The sequence below is a fragment of the Vulpes lagopus genome, chromosome 1 (genome assembly GCF_018345385.1).
Source record: "Vulpes lagopus strain Blue_001 chromosome 1, ASM1834538v1, whole genome shotgun sequence".
In the NCBI taxonomy this organism is placed as follows: domain Eukaryota; kingdom Metazoa; phylum Chordata; class Mammalia; order Carnivora; family Canidae; genus Vulpes; species Vulpes lagopus.
In genome coordinates, this window is record NC_054824.1 from 4,714,498 (window position 1) to 4,735,589 (window position 21,092).

At 46.1% G+C, this 21,092-nt stretch overlaps 1 protein-coding gene across 3 annotated transcripts in view; it reads left to right on the forward strand.

Annotated features, from left to right (window-relative positions):
* FYN (FYN proto-oncogene, Src family tyrosine kinase) overlaps positions 1-21,092 on the forward strand; it is a 209,644-nt gene that overhangs the window by 138,440 nt on the left and 50,112 nt on the right. For all 3 annotated transcript variants that reach the window (XM_041752313.1, XM_041752331.1, XM_041752323.1), the window contains 2 exons: positions 13,987-14,244; positions 17,779-17,875. In XM_041752313.1, coding sequence (XP_041608247.1) covers positions 13,998-14,244; positions 17,779-17,875 — 344 coding nt within the window. In that variant the 5' untranslated portion in view covers positions 13,987-13,997. The remainder of the gene's footprint in view (positions 1-13,986; positions 14,245-17,778; positions 17,876-21,092) is intronic.

Below are 21,092 nucleotides of genomic sequence, written 5' to 3' on the forward strand. Positions count from 1 at the left end.
CTGTGCTCTTGTGCACTGTGCCGCCCTCTCCCCACCTGGACCAGGTACCTCACGGTTGCCGGCCTGGATCAATTCAGGTCCCTCGGTGCTCCCTCCCCAACCCAAGTCCAGATTTGACTGTCTCCCTCCTAAGGAGCTATAAGCGCCTCGCGGGCAGGGCCTTGTTTACTTGAGTCCATGCCCACAGCCCTCTGTGCAGTGCCTGTCACACAAGATCAATATTGTTAGCTGCATAAAGGCTGGCGGTAGGGCTGGATGTAAATAAGAAGAGAGATGAAAATGTACGGAAAGTGAAACCATCAAAAACTAGTGATTTGTCATTATGGTGATTCCTGAGTAACTCTTGTTTTGGGGGAGGGTGGGGGAAGTTTCTTTGTTCTGTGTAACCCCCTCACCTCCAGCAACTCAGGAGAACAGCTATACCTGGCAATCCCAGGAAGGTCTCAGAGAGAACCGGGGCCTCCCTGTGAGGAGGGGGACCAGAGCCTATCTTGAATACCTGAGCTGGTGGTGCCGTGTCGTGAGCCGTCCTTCACTTGAGCAGCAGAGGGAAGTGGAGGGGATGGTTGGGTCTTCTGAAAACCACATGAGAAAGAGTATTTTAAACCATCGTGCAAAAAAAATAAAAGCTGTAGGGCATAGCCATGCCCCATTCTTATCATGTCATAAAAACTCTCACGATATGCCACGATCCAGGCCCTGGCCATGGCCGAGGGACAGCGGAGCATTCACAGCCACACCTGACCACTTAGGTCACTCCATAGGTCCTCAGGATCAATAACGTTCATCTAGGGCTGCGGAGAGTGGAGACCCCTGGGCCTGTTCACAGACTCGGTTCTGCTCAAATGTGTACAGGAGGGCTGGGCTCCTTCAGGAATGTTGGGCCTGGTATAAGAGCTCCTTCTTGAGGCCTGTTGCTGGACCGAGAAGGAAACAGGCCTCCACGGTGTCAGGGGATATGCTCCGGACCACGGGGCACCTCACAGCCTTGCCCCAGGCTCTGCCACTGCTCCCAGGAGCCCGGTACTCCAGGACTGAAGTGTCCTGGGGACTTCGGAGCCAGCCCTAAGCTGGACCGCTGTAAAGAGAAGAACACTGAAAGAGCACGTTCAGCCCTAGTGCAAAACATAAAATATCGGTGGGACGCAGCAATGCCCAGCTCCTGTCACACCATTAAATTTCTCATCCTGGGTTCCTTTCAAAAAGAAGGATGAAAATGGCGAGGAGCGGAGCATGGTCCTCAAAAGGAAACACGGGGCCGTAGGAGGAGGATGTGATCGCATTAGACATGGACCCGGGTCCCACTGACTGGGTAACCCCGGCAAGTCAACTTGAACTCTGTGAGCCCGAGATTCCTTAACTGTGAAATACCCTTCCGAGGTGGTTCGGAAAATTAAGTGAGATACGGTACGTGAAGTGCCAAGCACAGGGTAAGTTTTCAATACATGGAGCCATCGTACGGCTCGTGGCCGCTGTCCGACTAACCTGCTTTCACATGAGTTTAACTGTTGGTATCGAAGGAGGTTGGAAGCTATGGCGGGAAAGAAACCAAGTAAGTGAGCAGTAGAGCCACCCTCGACCTCTGTGCAGATCTGCTTCCCTCTTGTGTTAGGGCACAGGCTGCCTGTTAGAACAAGAAGACCCGGCCCACTCCTGCCTCCAAACATCCGGTGGCTCCCACGACGTGGGCCCTCGTGCCTCTCGTGCTGGGTCCGAGACCACAGCTCTGAGGCTCCACAAGACCATCTGGGGCTCAGGTTCCCCTGTGCTGCCGTTCAACCGTCCGCTGTTGAGGTGCCGTCCTCTGCCTGCGTGAGGCCAACTCACCGGCAGCACGTCCACTTGCCGGCCCACGGGCAGTGGGAGGGCGGATGGAGAGACCCACCCCTTTTAGAAGGCCCAGGGGTTGACCATATCGGCTCCATTCTCAGCCCGTTGACCAGAATTTGCCTTGGCCAAGCCCGGCTGCAGGGGAGTGCGAAGTGGAGTCTGCAGGTGCCTGGCCATGGGGTCGCCGCCGAGGGAGGGGTGGGGCCGTGGCACAGCGAGCCCCCGGCCGCACCCTTCTCCCCACCCCCCACCCGGGCCCCTCCTCAGTGTGCAGAGTTGGGCCTCGAGGCTGCGTGTCCCTTGCCCCTCGGGCCACGGACAGCCGTAGCCGGTACCAGAAGCCGCCAGGGGACCATCGGGGCCGTCTTCTCTAGGGACATGAACCCCAGGCTCACCTCTGCTCAGGACGAGGCTCGGGAAGGACGCTCTGCCGTTTCCGGGCGCCCAGCGGCCCGGTGGTTTGCTTTCCGGTAAACGTCCCAAGCCGCGGGTCTGCACGGCGGACGCCGGTACGGAAAGCACATCTTTCCTTTTCAGACCTGTGAACAGCCACCTGGCAGGATTTCTCTCTGGTGCCAAGTGGGTCATCAGCCAGTGGTCTCGTCACTCGTGTTCCTCCCACAGAGTGGCCACAGCCCGGGCCGGGGGAAGCGTCGCTGCCTGCCCTCGGCGGGCGCACGTACATCCCCTTCCTCTCACTTGTTACCTCCCGCTGCTAATCTCCTCATGCGTCTGTGGGCACCCGCCTTGCAGGCTTGCTCTCAGGGGCGCAGACCTCTTGTGAAAGCCTCCCTGACGCAACCACCGCGTCAGGTGAGAAGAGTCAGCTCGGGGGAAGGCAGAGACAGTCTCGCTCCCTTTAGGCGCGGGGCCGTAGGAGGAGGCTGGCTAGAGCCCCGCCGGCCTCTGTTTCCTTTGTTCCCATCCTCACTGTCCCTGTTGTTCCTGTCCCAGGAAAGGCCTAGAGTTAGGGGCACTTCTGCGGGCCGACTTCATCACAGTCACACCAAAGCAGCTGCCAAGGAGCTTTGAAATTCTAGAGCCCTGCAAGGGATGCAAAAGTTACGGCCTGGAGTGTTGCACATTCCTTGCAACTTTAGAAAGCGCCAACATAAAGATCAGGGGAGGGGGACAGGGCTTCATGTCGGTCTTCAAAGAAAAGACATCTGCCTCCGTGCCAGAAACACAACGCAAGTGGCTTCACAACCAAATTCTCAGGACGGTGGATCTTGATGCGCTCCGACTCCATAACCAGACAAGTCATCACTGGAAAGGGGGTCTCCCGGGGACATGGACACAAACATGAGCTCGAGGGCAAAAAAAAGAAAAAAGAAAAGGAAAAGGAAAATTTCCTTATTCAAAGTCCATTCTGTTTCTTCAAAGGAGTAGAGCTTCTTGACTGGAACTGATGAATTAAAGGGAAAAAGAATTCACTGTTTTCTGAAAGGATGAGGCCACTTTTGCAGAATCATCTGGCGAGAAGCCTCCACAGAGACTAGAAAGATTGGCAGAGAGGGTCTTTGTTAGGCCTTGGAGAGTGAACCTCCTTCGCGCTCACTCTCCACATTGGCGGGCAGGGGGCATTGATGACGCCTGTTCACACAGCTGCATTGTGCTAATGTGCTTTCTTGTGGCTCCGCCAGGTGACACCCTGACCCTTGGGCCCTCGGCCAGTTCAGCCCAGAAAGCCAGGCTCTGCCACTGTGGCCCAGATGTGACACTGACTCTCCTGTTTCCTTTGGCCGGTTCGTGAAAGGAAGCCTACATTTTTATTTTTGTTTTCCTCTGGTTGTTTTTATATAATGGGACCAAGGAGAGTAGAAAGATACTTGACCAAGTACCAACATTAATTAGGAAGAAGCATCTTTGTTGAATCGTAGATGTTTTTGAAAAATTTTAGGCCACATGAACCAGCGTTGGTTACTATTCTGTGCCCTGCTTGGAAAACACCAAATTCTAAGGACTGGGGAATTCTAGTCAAAGTCCAAAGCCAAACCATCAAAATGCCAGGCTGAATGTCCCAACAGGAAAGAGTGAGGGTAACGAGGAAAATGCAGAATTTTTCTGCCTGCCTCCCTGAGCAAGTCGTCTTGTGTCCACGAACAGCAGGCATCCAGAGAACAAATGTGTTTTGCTTCATTCTCCCCACCTAGAGCCATGCCCACGTGTGGTCTTCAGGCCCTCACTCACAGAGAGGTCTTGCAGGCACCTTAACCAGAACTCCTTGGTGGTATTCCAACGCTGACTTGTTCAGAGCACGATCATACTGACTTCATTGGGTTTCCCCAGGTACCTAGGAGCTTGGGACCTGAAGGCTCTCAAGAACCCACTAATCTAGCCACCCCACTTCTGGTTCTGGTATCCCAGATTCTACTCCTTGCCACCTGCATGGTCCTCTGAGTAGATTGTAGGCCGTGGCTTTGCTTAATCTGTGCCCTCAATTAGATGTTCATGGCCGCACATCTGTGTACATTCACCACCCCACCCCCAGCACTGCTCCCTCACTGCCCCCTTCCCAGCACAGATGTTATGAAGACTCACTCAGAAACTTCTCTGCCTTAGGGGCGCCTGGCTGGCTCAGTTGGCTAAGCAGACGACTGTCGACTGAGGTTCAGGTCATGACCTCAGGGTCCTGGGATCAGGCCCTGCATCGGGCTCTATACTCAGCGGGGAGTCTGCTTGAGGATTCTGTACCCGCACCCCCCCCCCAATAAATAAATTAATTTAAAAGTAAAATAGAAGAGGAAATCTGTTCTTCGGTACCTTTCACCTTTCAAACCTTCCAGGAAGAGAGGTTGCTTCTTTTTTTTTTTTTTTCTTTTTTGAGAGGTTGCTTCTTAATAGACGTTAGAATCAGTCAATCTCACTCTCAACCTCTCGTTAATGTTTCAGTTCACAAAGCATACTTCATCCATGTGTGGTTATATACTTCTATACAAATTATATCAGCAACTGATGAAATTAAAGAGATCTTTCCTATTAAAAAATGCTTTATTATAAAAATTGTGCTTTCTTAGTATAGAAAAGCTGAGGGGAAAAAAAAAAAAAAAAACAGAAGAAAGAATAGTCACACGTGGTGTTATCCTGCCACACACCACCAACAAGCATCTTGGTATCTTTCCCTCCAAACAGTTTTTAAGGCATTTGTCATATAGTCACAGTCATGTGATCCTTCTTACTATGATATGAGCATTTTTCCATATTACTAATAATTTTCCATAAGCATAAGTGTTAATTTCTGTCTTACTTTACTTGATGGGCACACCTCACCATTTACTTAGCCATCATCTTCTTGTTAAATAATAAGCAAGTTTTCTAACTTTCAAACTATAAGTAATGTATCATAGGATGTCTTCATGTGTCATTTTTCAGAAAGCGTTTTTTCAGCACAGATTCACAAAGAGCAGGCCCATTTTTAAGGGTTTTTTTTTTTTAATAATATTGTCAGATTGGTTCTTGAAAAGGTTATACACTAATTCCTTGTCTTCTGTCAGCGATATATGAGAATAGGCATTTCAGGTCACTATTGTCAGACTTCCTTTTGAAATTTGGTTAATCTGAGAGGTGAAAGTCTCTCATTAGTCTACATTGTGCTTCTTTGATTACTACTGAAGGTAACATTTTCCCAGAAGTTTCACAAGTCCTGTTTTCCTTTCTTTGAATTACCAACTAACATGCCTTCCCATTTACCTAATCATGGTGGGTTTTTTTAATCTATATACATTCCTTACATATTAAAATATTAACCCAAGAAAATTGAAAGCATATGTTCACATAAAAGCTTATGCTTGAATGTTCATAGCAGCATTACTTCATACAGCCAAGAAGTGGCAACAATCCAAATGTCGATCAACTGATGATCGGTAAAAAACTAGTGGTATATCCATACAACGGAATGTCTTCAGCCATGAAAAGGAATGAAGTACTGATTCATGCTACAGTATGAATGAACCTTGAAAACCATGTGCCAGCTGAAAGAAGCCGGTCACCGAAGGCCCCATGTTATATGATTGCATTCGTATGAAATGTGTCCAAAAAGGCAAATCCGTGAAGACATAAAACCATTGATTGTCGGGGGTGAAGCTGAGAGGGGAATGAGAAGTAACTGCTTAATGAGTTCAGGTTCCTTTTGGGGGTAATGAAAATGTCCTAGAGATTAGATATGGCAGTGGTTTCCTTTGTATATTAAGCATACAGGTTGATACATCATGCATATGTAATATGTAGATATATTAAAATATATTTAAAAACCACCGAACTGTATACTTTAAGAGGGTGGATTTTATGGTATGTGAATTAAATATCAATAAAAATAAGATAAAAATTCAAACTAGTAACCACAAAAGAACTTTTTTCTTCCCAAACGGGTGGGAGAAGACCTGAAAAACTTCACAATCTGTGCTCTCTTTCTGAACCCTTTGACATAGAGACGCTTAAAACATATCTTTATTTTTTTTTTTTTTTAATTAACATTTTGCTCTTGTCTTAACTCTGGGATCTGAAGCGAAGTGAATGTAAGAAGAAAATGTTCTTCCCTCCTTTTGGAGCCTTTCCACGGTTTGATGTTAAAACCTCATTTGGCCATTTGTGTTTGGGACTTGTTCCAGCTTCTCGTTGACTGCAGTGTTAAACCTCACCATTGGGGTCTAATGCTTCCATTTCTTTTTTTTATTAAGTGCTTTTGAATCTCCGGGCATTGGGGAATGGAAGGTTTTACAGAAGGGAAAGGAGAATACGCTACAGGGTGTGAGCCACTGCTTCTTGGCCTGGCCGTCATTTGAACAAGATAAGCCAGGGAGGTAGCCAAAAAATATTCTAGGTGCCAGGAATATAGTTTTTTTTTTCCTTAAAGTAATGTGACATTTGTGAGCATGATTTATAGTAGTTCAGCTCCTTTGCTGTGCAGTACGGAACAAGATCCATCCTTCTCACCCTCCAGAGGACCTTGCAGAGTCATGCACAAATGATCATCCAACAGCACCTCTTATTATTTCCAAAGCAAAGCTTTCATTTGATTTTTAAATAGGATCCGTTCTCCTACTATTGCATGTGGCCAGCATCTGCACTGTATACGTTCCTGCATTGGCATCACCTCAAAGATGTGACGTGGTATTGCTTGTGGGGTGGGAGGGGGGCTCTCCCTCAAGGGACTCCACCAAGAGTAGAGATCTGTTATTTTGTGCCTGGAGGAGGCATTGCTTGTGCTCTGTTTATACAGTAAATATGTTCCAGCAAGTTTTGCCTGTACAGCAAATCATGTTCGAAATGCAGTAGGCAAGGGAAACCAGCGCTCACTCCTTTGTGGTGTGTATAAACACTCACTGCATTAGGAGCTGACAGGAGCTTCGGTGCCATCGGTTCAAATGCTCATGGAGACCCTACACCACATGAAGGAAGCCCGTGACTCACCACACGTGGCATGGTCCCCGAACCCTTACAGAGCCCACGGTCTTGGGGCAGGATGTGAATGCAGGGGAGTGAGGCCCAGTGCCTAATGTCAGGGTCCCCAGTAGTCATGCCCATGAAGCTGAGCTCTGTAGAACCAGGAGGCCATCCCCACAGGCCTCTCCCTCCCCTCCTTTCACCACACAGCCACACCCCTACGTGGACTAGCCAGGAGTCCACAGGGCAAAAAGCAACTCTGATCTACAGGCTCCGTGCACCAGCCGTGGAATCAGTCTGTCTGCCTTCAGATCTCATCTCCACCCCTGACTGAGCTGTGGGCAAAGTCTCAAACCTCTCTGCTCCTCTGTTGTAAAACGAGGGGACATCATGATACCTCTGTCTTAGCATTGTCCTGAGAACCTAGTGAGACAGCATGTTCCAGTACATAGGATAGTGCCTGGCTTGCAGTGAGCCCTCATTGGACATTGGTCATCACCACCAAGATTGGAACCTTCATCTCACTGCTGCCCATTCCACCAAAATAGGTATTAGTTTTCTCTTGCTGTGTCACAAATTACTACAGACGTAGCAGCTTAAACAGCCCCCATCTATTAGCTCACAGTTCTTAGCATCTGGGCATGGTGTGGCTGACCTCTCTGCTCCCAAGGCTGTGTTGGCCAACAGCATTCTCATCTCAAGCCTCAAGGGAAGAATCCACCTCCAGGTTCCTGGCCCAGTTCAAGTCCTTACAGTTGTAGGGCTGAGGTCCCCGTTTCTTGGCTTCTTGCAGCCGGGAACTGTTCTCAGGCCCCAAAAGCCACCCGCATTTCTGGCCACATGGTCCCCTCTATCTGCAAAGCCAGCAGTGGAGAACATCCCTCCCCTTGAATGCCTCTTACATTTTGTTATCTACTTCTCCAGAGAGAGCCCAGTCCCTTTCAAAGGCTCACTTGATGAGGTCAGGGCCACCTGGGATAATTTCTCTCTGTTGAAGTCAACCATGCCAAATAAAATAGCCTAATCGAGGGAGTGATTATCCCATCAGTCATGAGTCCTAGGGCTCATACAGGGCTTGTAGCACCAAGGGCAGGAATCTGGGGCACACCTTGGAGTTCTGCTGACCACACCACGTTTTTAGCAAGGCACATGTTTTCACTCCTTCCTTCCATTTGGCAGCAAAGAAGCAGAGTCCTGTGTATTCTTTTTTTATAGCCAGTCTGGGATTACTGGCTGGACCCCATACCAGTGCTGTCTGTGCTTCAGGCCTCGGGTATTTACATGCCCAACATACCATCCCAGCTGTGACCTTTTCCCTGCCTTGGGACCGTGGGGAGTGTCTGTGCTCCCTCTAATAATGTCCTGCTTTTTCTCCAGCCTCCCCGGTCGGCACTGGCCCTTCTGCCCTGGGTGTCCTCAAAAGACACCACCACCTGTACTCTCTTGTGGGGTGTTAGGACCCAATGTCCTCCAAAGAGGAAAAGTCCCATCGTAAAGAATTGAAAGTGCTGGGAAATTTGGTTGACAGGTTCTGTGTCCCAGTGGCCATTGCCATCAACATGGCCCTCTTCTGTCTCTAAATGTCCTGCTTCCAGCAGTTATGTGGTGAAAACCAAAGCAAGCCTTCCCTAGACTTTCAAGGGATTCATTTTCTCGATGGAGAACATAGCAAGATGCCGCAGGTTGATTCTTGTGGATGTTTCCAATTTGACAAGGATTAAGAACCCCCTGCCATGGCTCTTCTACCCAGAAGTCAAGGCCTTTGTGATGTGTTTCTGACACATCTCACCCTTTTGCCTCATGTAATTACTATTGACCAGAAAAGGGTGGTGGTTGCTCATTAAACTACCAGTTTTTGCTGTGTTTCCCAAGAAGTGTATGAGACTGTGCAGTTGATCTACAATTCAGCTTTCAATTCTTTTTTCAACTGCCCCTATCTCAGTTGCTTTGTTTGGTTTCTAGGTTCCCTTGTTCCTTCACTTTTACTATGATTTGCACCCAGGTACAGTGGAGACCAGCTAAAGGGAAGGTGAATGATACCACCAAGAAACATGCCACATCAGGGTACAATAAGAGTGTGGCTTTCTACCTGTCACTCTTCAAAGTCTGCGCTGTCAGCAGCAAGGAGGGCAACCTATGCCTCAGGGCTCTCACTTCCCCACACCCACCTAGGTTGGTTTCCAAGACAAAAGTGCTCTCGCTGCTGAAATTAAAATTATTTGTTGTCACTTTCACCTTTCTTCCTCCTGCCATCCCTCCTCTGCCTGCAAGTTTATATGTCTCAAGAGAAGGTAATTTGCTTTTGCAGAAGACTGCCAGTGGCAGTCTTTTCCCCCTCTTTGGTATCTAGTTCTCTGAAATCTTTTCGGAAGTCCTGTGGCGTTAGGACCTGAGTATATACAGGTGTTGCTTTAATGATTGGCATACGGGGAAATGGGAGCTTACCTTTTGTTTTATCTGTGTTTAATGTGCACCTAGGAGACTGGACTGTGGTCTGTGGCATGGGTGGAGGGAGTGTATGTTCAACCAGACTCATTCTGCATCAAAGCAACCCATGCCCAGAGTCGTGGATAGATTCCATCTTTGATGGCAGCTTCAGTCGATCACTCGAGGGCTTATGTGAAGAAGGACTCTGAGGCCACACGTGGCATAGCACCAGAAAGTGCTGTGATGGGTTGAAGATTGCCATGCTCACAGGAACAGGGTGTGGCAATTCTCGGATTCTCTCTGACAACTCTTCCCTGAGTTGCTTAATGCTGTTGGCACATATAAGATCCACAGGACTAAGGAAATTTCACGTGTCAGGTTTTCCTTGCGTAACAGAAAGAGCCCTTCAGTCTTGCCAAAGAATTGAAGACAGGGGAGGCTTCGTGGCTGTCATCCAGACACCTCAGGCACGGTCACAGGAACTTATTGGTCAAAGTGCTTGTCCACCAGCTTCTCTAGGCATAGCAACATGCAGAGAAGGATGGTCATGAGTTCATGGTGTGTGATTTACTAGTCACAGTAATTCCAAAGTCCCACTTCCGGAATAGCATTATGCAGTGTTTCCCGGGGCCCCACGGATCTTGTGCAAGTATATTAGTACATTATACATTCATAATGGACCTACGGCATTGGCCATAAATGCCACACCACAGAACTGTATGTAATAAAGGATTTTTTTTTTTTTATTTTAACTCAAATGCTCAGAAGTTTGTCTCATGGCAAGGAATCTGAAGTCATGTTGAGTACAGCTCATAGAGTGTCTTCCGACTCTTCCATCAGGAAATGGTTAGTCTGACTGCCCCAAGTGGGAGGAAGAAGACCACAAGTTCTTACACAAATATTTTCATTGTGATCAACTTTTAATGTCTTGAGCCTGCATTTACTGATTTATTTCAGTGTCTTTATATTTGCAAACAAGGGGAAGCGAGGAAGCAAGACCTGTGCAGAAACCTCTTACTCGAAACTGCCAATGTGTAAGGTGGTAACAGAGCTATCCCTACTACAAAAGAGGATTGTTTCCTCCAAAATTATTTTGACCAACTTTTGATTTTTTGCATTTTAATCATTTAGTAAATACGTATTGAGCTCTACAATATAGCATGCAACAATATTCTAGATAATAAAACAAAACCAAAAAATAATCCCTGCCATCAGGGAGCTTACCATTTGTTTCCTTTCGTTTTTTCATAGTTATATATGTGGTGTTAGTTGTTTATTTCCAGTGGTGATACTTTTTCTTAGTGGATTGTGAAAGATTAGGTTTTTTTTCTTAGAGTGGTTTAGATATAAGGCCCTATTTTCAGTGGGGTTCTGATGTGTCATTTTTGTTTTGTTTTGTTTTGTTTTGTTGGACTTGAAAGAGTAGTTTGTAATGAGAGTTCTCTTTGGTTCAGATTCTTTTCTCTGTGGAAAGGAACAAGCTTCTAGGGAAGAATCAGCATTTCTTATCAATTTTTAAATTGATACCTAGCCTGCCTGTTCTCCTAGGATAGGCATCGTGAATTGCACATTGATCACACATAAGGGAAACCGCTGTTACATACAATTTCAGAAATCTAGATATAAATTCTTTCTCCTCCATAAATCAGGATTTCACAACCTTGATGCTATTAACATTTGGAGCCAATTAGTTCTTTGTCGTTGGAGGCTGTCCTGTTCATTGTAGAATGTTTAGCAGCATCCTTGGTCTCTACTAAGTACAGTAGTACCTCTTATCCCTAAGTTTCAGCAACCAAAAGTGTCTCCAGACATTGCCTGTTATGTCCCTTTGTGGGGATGAGAAGAGTAAAGTTGACCCCCGCTGAGAATCGCCGATGTAAATGGTGTGATTCGGGTCTCACACCTTCTAATTAGAGTAAGCCAGGGAAATCCCTGAAAAAAGTGCCTGGGACAAGAACTATCTCTGTCTGGCCTTTGTGGAAGCTCAAAGCAACTCTCTTCCATGAAAAAGTTAATATAAAGTGAGCAAGTTATCAGTCTTGTGAAGCAATACCAACCACAAATGATGAAATTCCTTCAATAAATCATGCCTTGGAGATAGTTTGCATTTCCTATTGGAAATTTGTTAAAATGGCATTCATCTACCATAAGTTAGAGAGCATGTTGGACCCAGTGTACTGTAAGTTCGTCTCAAGTGATTTATGCGTAAATGTGTTCCAGATTGGGTGATCTCAGCTCAAGCAGTAGGCGGCTCATTTCCAGACATTTCCATTCTCGGGAACTGCCATTGAATTCAATAAGTATTTATTGAAATGTGTAACGTAAGAGGACTTTAGAGCACTCTTATGCTGCTTTCATGTCCTTTTTCCCCAGAAAAGCAGTGCTCAGAACAGTGCCTGCCGCCAAGAAGAGTCTATCTGATGTGGCACTCCACACTTTGGATCACAAAATACTCAGAAAAACTAAGATACTCAGAAAAACTGGCTCCCTCGTTCTCCTTCACTACTGCAAGTCCCTTCTCTTCCTGTACCAGCTTTGCCCTCCCCAGTGAACACATGTAATTACACATGATGTCATGCATTTCTTATTTGATCCTTGGATTTCATATAGGCCACTTTTCAGAGTTTCGGAAGCCCTTTCCCATCCATTGCATGTTCAGCCTACCTCCATCAACCCGACAGGGTATTACAGTCCAAAGTACGATCATTTAACCAACTTAACCTTGTATTTCTGAATTCTCCTTATTTGTCACAAATAGCAATAGATTAAAAAATTCAGGATCAACCACTACTGTAAGTCACTGAGAGCAGGGTTGGTCTTGATGCAGAAAGAAAGAGTGAAAGACAAACATACTAGGCTAGAGAATCTTCACTCATTTGACTGCTGTTTGTTGAGCACTTGTGCATGCCAAGCACTAGCATTATAACTATGATAAAAGTGGACAGGGCACTACTTTCCTGGAACCCACAGTCCACTGGGCAATGAGAGAAGTGGACAGACCATGTTTTAATATGGCACAATAGGTGGAAAATCAAGATGCTATGGGAGCACTTAGAAAGAGCATCACCCCAGCCTTGGAAGGAGGGTATGGGACCAGAGAAGGCTTCGTGGAGGAAGCAGTGTCTTACCTGGAACATGAAGGATATGTTGCACATCAGGAAAGAATGTTCGAGTCCAGGGAACATTGAACCTTTAAGGAACTGAGAAGTTTGCATGTTTGGATAGTAGAGTGTGAGACAGGGAAAGTGAGAAGTAAAAAGGAAACAGCTAAGGTTGCTTCTCAGAATTGTGGCTCAAGCAAGTCAGTCATTGATGGTGGTGGCATTTCTAAGATGAGCATAGAAGTAAGTTTGGAGGAGGGTGGGGTGACAATGACCTGAGTTTTTAATCTACCACTAACTCTAGAACATGGGATTGATTTTTTTAAAATATTTTTGAAAGATGTCAAAAGCTAATGGAAATTTGGAAAGTTAATTAGCAGCTTTAAATGATTTTGTTACTGTAGGCTATCATGACATCCTGCAAATATGGTCGGACCTCTTAGTTTCTTCTGCCTATTTTATTTTATTTTATTTTTTTAGAGGAGGGAAGAGGCAAAGGGAGAGGGAAAGAGAGAGAATCTTGAACAGAGTCCACGCCCAGCCCAGAACCCTATGTGGAACTGGATCTCACGACCCTGAGATCATGACCTGAGCCAAAGTCAAGAGTCAGACACTTAACCGACTGAGTCACCCAGGCGCTCCTAATTTTATTTTTCCATCCAGCAGCTGTTTCTTAATATTGATACTTATCACCATCTTACTGCTTAAAATCTACCAGGAATGTGCCCGAAGAATGGGTAGCCATGAAAAAAAAAGAAGTATGGTGAGCTGTTTAGAGGCTGTATTCCGGCTTTTCCAACATTCCTCCACGTTCTTCCTTAGATTTTTTTGTTGTTGCCATAATGGAGATTTTTATTCTAATATTGCATAGACTGACTTTCTAGAGCATACATTATTCTTTGAGATGACTAAAGAAAAGCATAATATGTAGTATTGGACTCTCTTTAAGCAGGTGTGTGATGTTAGAGGATTTTAAGGGGTGCAGGCCTCATCCAAGGCAATTGCTGCCTGGTAACCATACCCTGTGTGGTTCCCAACACCCAGAGCACATGGGGAACAAATGTGATTGTCAAGTTAAAGGCCATGAGATTGCTTCTAACCATCAACCTAAGCCACTGCTTTCCCTCATGTCCCTTTCAGGCCTGAAATAGCCAGGCGTGAGCCTGACAAATGATTCCTCTTTAATCCAGCAACCCAGCAACTGAGGAGCATCCAAGTTCACATGCCTCCTTTTTGTGTTCAACAGGAATTTAGATAATGGGCTGTGTGCAATGTAAGGATAAAGAAGCAACAAAACTGACAGAGGAGAGGGATGGCAGCCTGAACCAGAGCTCCGGGTACCGCTATGGCACAGACCCCACTCCTCAGCACTACCCCAGCTTCGGCGTGACCTCCATCCCAAACTACAACAACTTCCACGCGGCCGGAGGCCAAGGACTCACTGTCTTTGGGGGTGTGAACTCTTCATCTCATACTGGGACCTTGCGTACCAGGGGAGGAACGGGTAAGCATTAAGCCATTCTTAATTCTTTTGTCAATTGAACATTTGTGTTCCAGGCAGCTCCCTTTGACAAAGGATTTAACATTCAGTTTTTCATCAGTCCCCATCTATCCAAGGCAGATGAAGGGCTGTTAAAAAAAAAAAAACCCACAGAGCTTGATGGACAAATGAAAATGCTATCTATAGGGGTACAGGGGGACCTCAGGTTGCTGCTCTGTGAGGATGCTGCATGGGTTGGGAGGTACAGCTTCTGCTAAGGTAGTCTAGGCCAGTCAGTGGTCTCAACCGTGGCTGGCAGACTCAACCGTGGCTGGCTAAGTAACAGCTTTTTTGGAATACTGAGTCCCATCCCAGATCTTTTGCATCAGAAGCTTTCAGGACTGGATCTGAGAATGTATGTTTTGAGTTCTCCAGATATCAGTGCACTTCCTCCCACCCCTCAGTTAAGAGCCACTTTGTGGGCGGGGGGAAGGGGGTAGCACCTCCTCCCTCATCTTCCACCTGGCACCTCCCTCATCTTCCACTGGCACCTCCCAGCCAGTGCAGACATTGGGTAGCATTAGTTTTTGGCCATTCATCTTCATTAATTCTGTTTCTGATCTTCCCATCATCTTCCATATGACTGAGTTTATCAACCCTCAAGTATATCATGTATCTCTTGTATTTTAAAATCAAATCTCATGTATCCTTAAGGGATCCTTCTCAGCTTTGGTTTTGTTTTGCTTTTTAAGTTTCCTTCTCTTTCCCACCACAAGGCTCTGTTTTACTGCCATGTACATTTGCTGACTTAGCTAATACTTCATAAAATATCTGGCATACATTCTCAGACATATGTTTTGCAAAATATTTGTAAGTTATCTCATGCATCCTTAGCCTTCCAAATCTTCTTCCCAGCATGTGAATCATGGTAACTAGATATTTGACATTATTTGTTCCATACTGTTTTGTTTATTAGAAAAGTTTAAAGAAATGTACATCAGCCAATTATGCTCTTGGCTCATCATGTCTTATATAAGAACCCACTGTGCCTTTTTACCTAGGGAGTTGGCCCTACTGAGGCATTAACAGGTTTGGTTGATTGTTGCCCTTACCCCCACCTCTGCCTACAATAAAGCAGCATAGTTATATCCAAGGCGCCTGATCCAGAGTTTTGGGCATTTTATCATTATATTGTAGTGGTTCCAACTTTCTCTTTAAAGTCAGCCTCACATGAGCAAGTGGATGTTAGTACACTCACCCATCCTTCCTACCTTCCTGGAATGGAGGGAGGAAGGGAGGAGGCATTTTGTGGAAGTCTGTCTCTGAGGATACAAGAGGGGGATAAAAAAAAGAGCCAAAAATGCACCAGCACACACTTCTGTGCCTGCTGAGTTCTTTGCCAACCAGACTGAATTCTGCTGACACAGACATCGACCTTGTTCATTCATTCATTCATGAATGCTGGATATGAATCCCTGTGTCTGCAGGTGTCATTCATAAAGTCACTAGAAAGGGCTACTCGCCTTGAACATGGGAGTCTATACTGTAGTTAGGGACAATCTTAGTATGAGGCTGCCTGGTCCCTTTTAAGATTTGGAAGTTAAAACATAGTACTCCCAAATGTTGGCAGACTCTTCGGCCTTGTATTATTTGGCTTTGTTGTGTGTGCATGTGTGTCTCTCCGCCACTGCTTTTAGTGCTTTAAGGCCAAGAACAGTGCCTGTGTGCCCCTGTGACCTCCTTTGACTCTCCCCTCCATCCTTAGAAGATTAAAAACCCCAGTAAGAACTTGCCAGCTGATGCAGGAGAGATAGTGGGAGATTGGAAGTATCCGTCCTCATGTGCCTTGTCTTGCTCACGGTGGAGCTAGGGTTTGTTTTTAAATTATGTAACAAAAGGAATCTGTTAATAGAGTGTTCAGTGAGAACAGACATGATCTTATAGGCTCCCACTTCTTTGTTTTAAGCCAGTCTCTTTTTCAGGCTTTCAAAGAAATTTAAAGTTGCCAAATGAGCCCTGCTGCTTTGCATGGTCAGACCTTCTGGGTGCCAGGTCTCCTATAGGAAGCCCCATTTGGGATGGGGTAGAAAAACAAGCCCCAGCTCCTTCTCTGGTTTTTGAATAGTCCCAAAGGCACATCTGCTCCCTCGGAACTACCAACATGGCAAAATGACAGCCTGGTAAAGAGTGGAATCCATGTTGTGCGTTCTTTAGGCCACATCAGGCACTGTGAAATGTGTGGAGATCCAAATGAGGAGCCAGAGAGCCGAGAAATGCAATGTACTCATTAACAATTGCTGCATAACATACCGCAAACTCAGCAACTTTAAAACAATACATATTTATGATCTCACAGTTCCTGTGGGTCAGAAATCCAGGAATAACTTAACTAGATCCCCTTTTTCAGAACTTCTCACCGGCTGCAATCAAGGTGTGTTGGTTGGGCCATAGTCACTTCACAGTCCAACTGAGAAAGATCTGTTGCCAAGCTCGTGTGGTGCTGGCAGGACTCAGTTCCTCGTTGGCTCTCAGCCAGAGGCCACCCTCAGCTCTTTGTCATGTGTGCCTTTCCAACATGGCAGTTTGCTTCATCAAAGTGTTTAAGCCAAAAGTGGCAATACAGAGAGTCTACTGGGAAGATAGAAGTCACAATCTTTTGGAGCCTAATCACTCATGGGACGTCCCATAACCTTTGCCATGTCCTATTGGTTAGAAGCAAGTCACTAGGTTTGCCCACACTCCAGGGAAGGGAATAACACAAGAGCATGAATACCAGGAGGTTGGAGTCCTTGAGGACTATCTTAGAACTCTGCCTACTGTATGAAGGAGGTCCTAGGCCGCATGGGATGCTGGAGATTTGTCGTTGTTGACAGCAGACTTGTGCAAAGCAGGAGGGGCCTCTGTGGGGAGCCCCTCACATAAGAAGACATAGAGTGGGTATGAGGAGGAATAAGTACAAATCAATGCAAGGATAGGCAAATTTATGATAGGAGAGAGGGAGTCCCCAGAGCAACTGCAGATGCCAAGAGCAAGACATCGTCTAATTGGGGTGAACTTAATGGAGTAGGTCTTCTCAGTCCCAGGCTGCAGAAGGAGTTTCCTGTTACATTCTACATTACTGTCAGGTCACGGGAAGAAGTGCTCTGTTTTACCCTGGACTAACGTGGGCTCCTGAGAGGAGGAGAATTTGTGTCAGATAAAAGATGTCTTTAATTGCTGCAGACCTCTGCAGATCTGAGCAGTAACACTGCTGCTGCCCCTTGGCTGTGGACATGATGTTAATGCCCATCTCTTCCCGAGGACTCATTCAGAGGTGCACAGAGAAGTGCACCTCCAGCTCTAGGTTTTAGTCGGGTCAAATAATGCTTCCTCTACAAAGACCCAGGCAGAAATTCCACCCTGCAACTCTGCTATCACACATTAATCACATCACCGCACCGTGTTATCAGTGCTGATTAGATGTAGTTTTTGAGAATGAGATTTGAGTGAAAATTTAATTTCTTGGAATGAATTTCCCCTTGAGTAATAATCTCTCCCCTTTTGATTTCGTTTTCTCAGGAGTGACCCTGTTTGTAGCCCTTTATGATTATGAAGCACGGACAGAAGATGACCTGAGTTTTCACAAAGGAGAGAAATTCCAAATACTGAACAGCTCGTAAGTTCGGAGAGGGAAATGGGGGGAAGTATGTTCAGATTGGAAAGAATACTTGTGTTACCAGTCTGTGTCTTTTTAGTATCTGAAATGCTAAAGGAACACCTGCTAACCTCATTAATGAGTAGATACTGAACTTACGAAGAATTGATGAATCAGTGCAGTATTATGGTGTCCAAGGAGCTTTTTGGAGGACACCATAAAGTAGCAGAGTTGATAGTTTTGATTCAAAGGTTGGAAAAATTCCCATACCGCCCCCTGCAGATCTGCATTTTCAGATAATTGGCACAAAGCTTGGCTACCCACATTACCCTCTCTCTCTCTCTGCCTAGAGATTTTGTTTTTGTTTTTGTTTTTGTTTTTTGCATTTCACAAGTTGCACTAGCTGAGCCCTCACTTAGAGCTGGTAACAAGTACCTTCTGTTTTCAAAACTGTTAAATATTCCGATTGGTGAAGCCTGTGGAGGCGTTTCCCCATAGTGAAAATTTGCGAGTGACTGAAATCTTTGTGAGATGGAAGGAGAAGTGACTTCGCCCACTTGTGTATGACTACAATGTGTGCATTTTAGACGTGACCAGTAGGAACAACAGTTACACAGGCATTGGGGAAATTTCAAGGGTAAGAATCACTCAGTTTTCACTCACTACATTTAATTCCTCCATTAAGATGAGTATATATAGGGATCCCTGGGTAGCTCAGTGGTTTAGCGCCTGTCTTCAGCCCACGGCGTGATCCTGGAGACCCAGGATCGAGTCCCACATCGGGCTCCCTGCATGGAGCCTGCTTCTCCCTCTGCCTATGTCTCTGCCTCTCTCTCTCTCTCTCTCTCTCTCTCTCTCTCTGTCTCTCATGAAAAAATAAATAAAATCTTTAAAAAAAAAAAGAGTAAATATAGGTATATATGGCATCACATATAGAGAAACAGATTTCCCTTAGTTTTTAAATATTGCCCCTATTAGGTTAAGGCAGTGTGCCTGCCCGAAAACTTCAGGCTTCAAAGAAAATGGTGGTGGGGGCACCTGGCTGGCTCAGTCAGTAGAGCATGCAACTCTTGATCTTGAAGTCATGAGTCCAAGCCCCACATTGAGGGTAGGGTTTACTTAAAACATGCACGCATGCACACACGCACACAAAGGGCTCCTGGTGGTTCAGTCATTTACGCTTTGGACTCTTGATTTCAGCTCAGGTCACAATCTCATGGTTGTGAGATCAAGCCCCAACATGGAGCCCACTTAAGAGTCTCTCTCTACTTCTCCCTCTGCCCTCCCCCAATAGAAAAAAAAAAGGAAAATGATGATGTCCATCAGCAACTGAGGCCTCCTCCCCATTCCTCAAGTTTTCCTTGTGAGCACTTCCCAGTGACCTGGGAGGAATGCCACACCAAGGCTGAAGGCCTGCCAGGAAGTGTTCCTGTGCCACCAGATCCAATTGCTCCCTACTCCATTCCCTGAGCAAACTGTAATGGCAGAAGGACCAGTCAAAGCCCGGCTCTTCAGCTTTGCTGAGAGCTCCAGGGAGAAGAGAGGGGAGCAAGAGGAGGGAGAGGCACCCCAGGGCATCCCTGTCCTAGGAAAGAGACATAGGGAGCTCCTTTGTCATAGGGAGCTCCATCAAGCCTGAAAACTGCCTCCTTGGGAAGCCCCATCCTTCCTTCCCTGGGATGCCCCCAACACTCAGAATACACCGCCTTTCGAGGACAAGAGCTAGATTCCCCCCAGAAGAGACTAGTGACTCTACTGGACCTCAGAAAGCAGTGTCTACATAGGAGCCACCAGGTTGTTGGGATTATTTTTAATTGGTATTATTGTTGTCATTAATGGGTGTGGTTGGGTTTTTTTTGCTATTTAAATACATACAGAAAACTGGACATATCAGAAGTGTGCGTGGTGGTCATGCAACAATGTGAATGTGCTTAGTGCTATCCAACTTCACACTTAAGAATGGTTGAGATGGGAAATTTTGCTGTGCATATTTTACCACAATGTTTTAAAAGTGTAGTTTGCTGTATTTGCACAAACTGAACATGCCTGTGCAACCAGCACTGAGAGCCAGAAGAACATTACCTGCCCTCTACAAGCTCCCTTATAGCCACAGAGATTAAAAAAAAAAAACAAAAACAAAAAAATAGCAAACAGCTACCATTGATTGAAGGCTCCTATCACCGACCATGTACAAGTTGCAAATGTTCGCATTTATTCTTCAATGGCAGTTGTCTGAGATGCGCCTCGGAGTCATCGTTTGACATATGAGGGGCCAGAGGCTCAAGTTAAGGAGCTTCCCAGGTGCACAGAGGAGCCGAGGGTGGGGTGTGGGGATGGCATCCTGAGGACCACGTCAGGTTTAGTCTTAGAAGGGCCCAGAGGACCACCCCCCACCCCAGAAGGGACTGAACCTTTCAAGATACATGAAAGTTTGGAAGGTTGGCGGGGAAGAGGGGAATTTGGCTTTGATCTCTTCTGATCTGTGATTCCTTATTGTTAGTTTGATTCTCAGATGAATGCTTCTCCTTAGAGTCTACTTACTTTGAAATTCCAAAATACCCTCCACTTCCCCTCCCCATCCTGTGTAATATTCTCTCAGTCCTGAAGTTGGTTGGAACTTTTAACCAACTTCCGAAAGGTAAGAACTGAGAAGCGGTAGGAAGTACCACACAGCTGTAGTTCTGCGGGTTTTGTCCACTCTGCCGGGGTATCTACACATCGGATCACAGGCCACTTGGAAAGCCAGTCCTCGCCAAGGTCAAACTGGTGACTTCTTCCTTCATTCATCTGGATAGGATATACAGTGGCATTTAATTGAAATTTTGGAGAAACAGTCCAGGAGGATCCAGTCTATCTCAGACTGTATTTTAGGATTTGCATGCATGGCCTTTAGTGTTTACAGACTTCCAGCCTCGGGCCCGCTTCTCTTAGAAGAAAATATTGCAAAGGTTTTGTTTTTTTTCACCCTTAATGTTCTTCCTTCTTGCCAGTGGAATTCCTCATCCTACATGCCATTTAAATGCCCTTTTTCAAGGTTGTCGGGGGGGAAAAATAAGATTTTTACAACAAATACAGTATCTTGAAGTAAAGGGTAATGATGGGGAAGAGGAAATTGTGAAGGACAAACCAAGCAGTAATTGGGAACCAGATGGCACGGGGCTCCTTCCCCCTCCCCCAGCCTCTCCCAGCACCCCCCCTCCGCTGGCGGGGAGGGGGATGGCGCTCTGTTCTCTCCTCC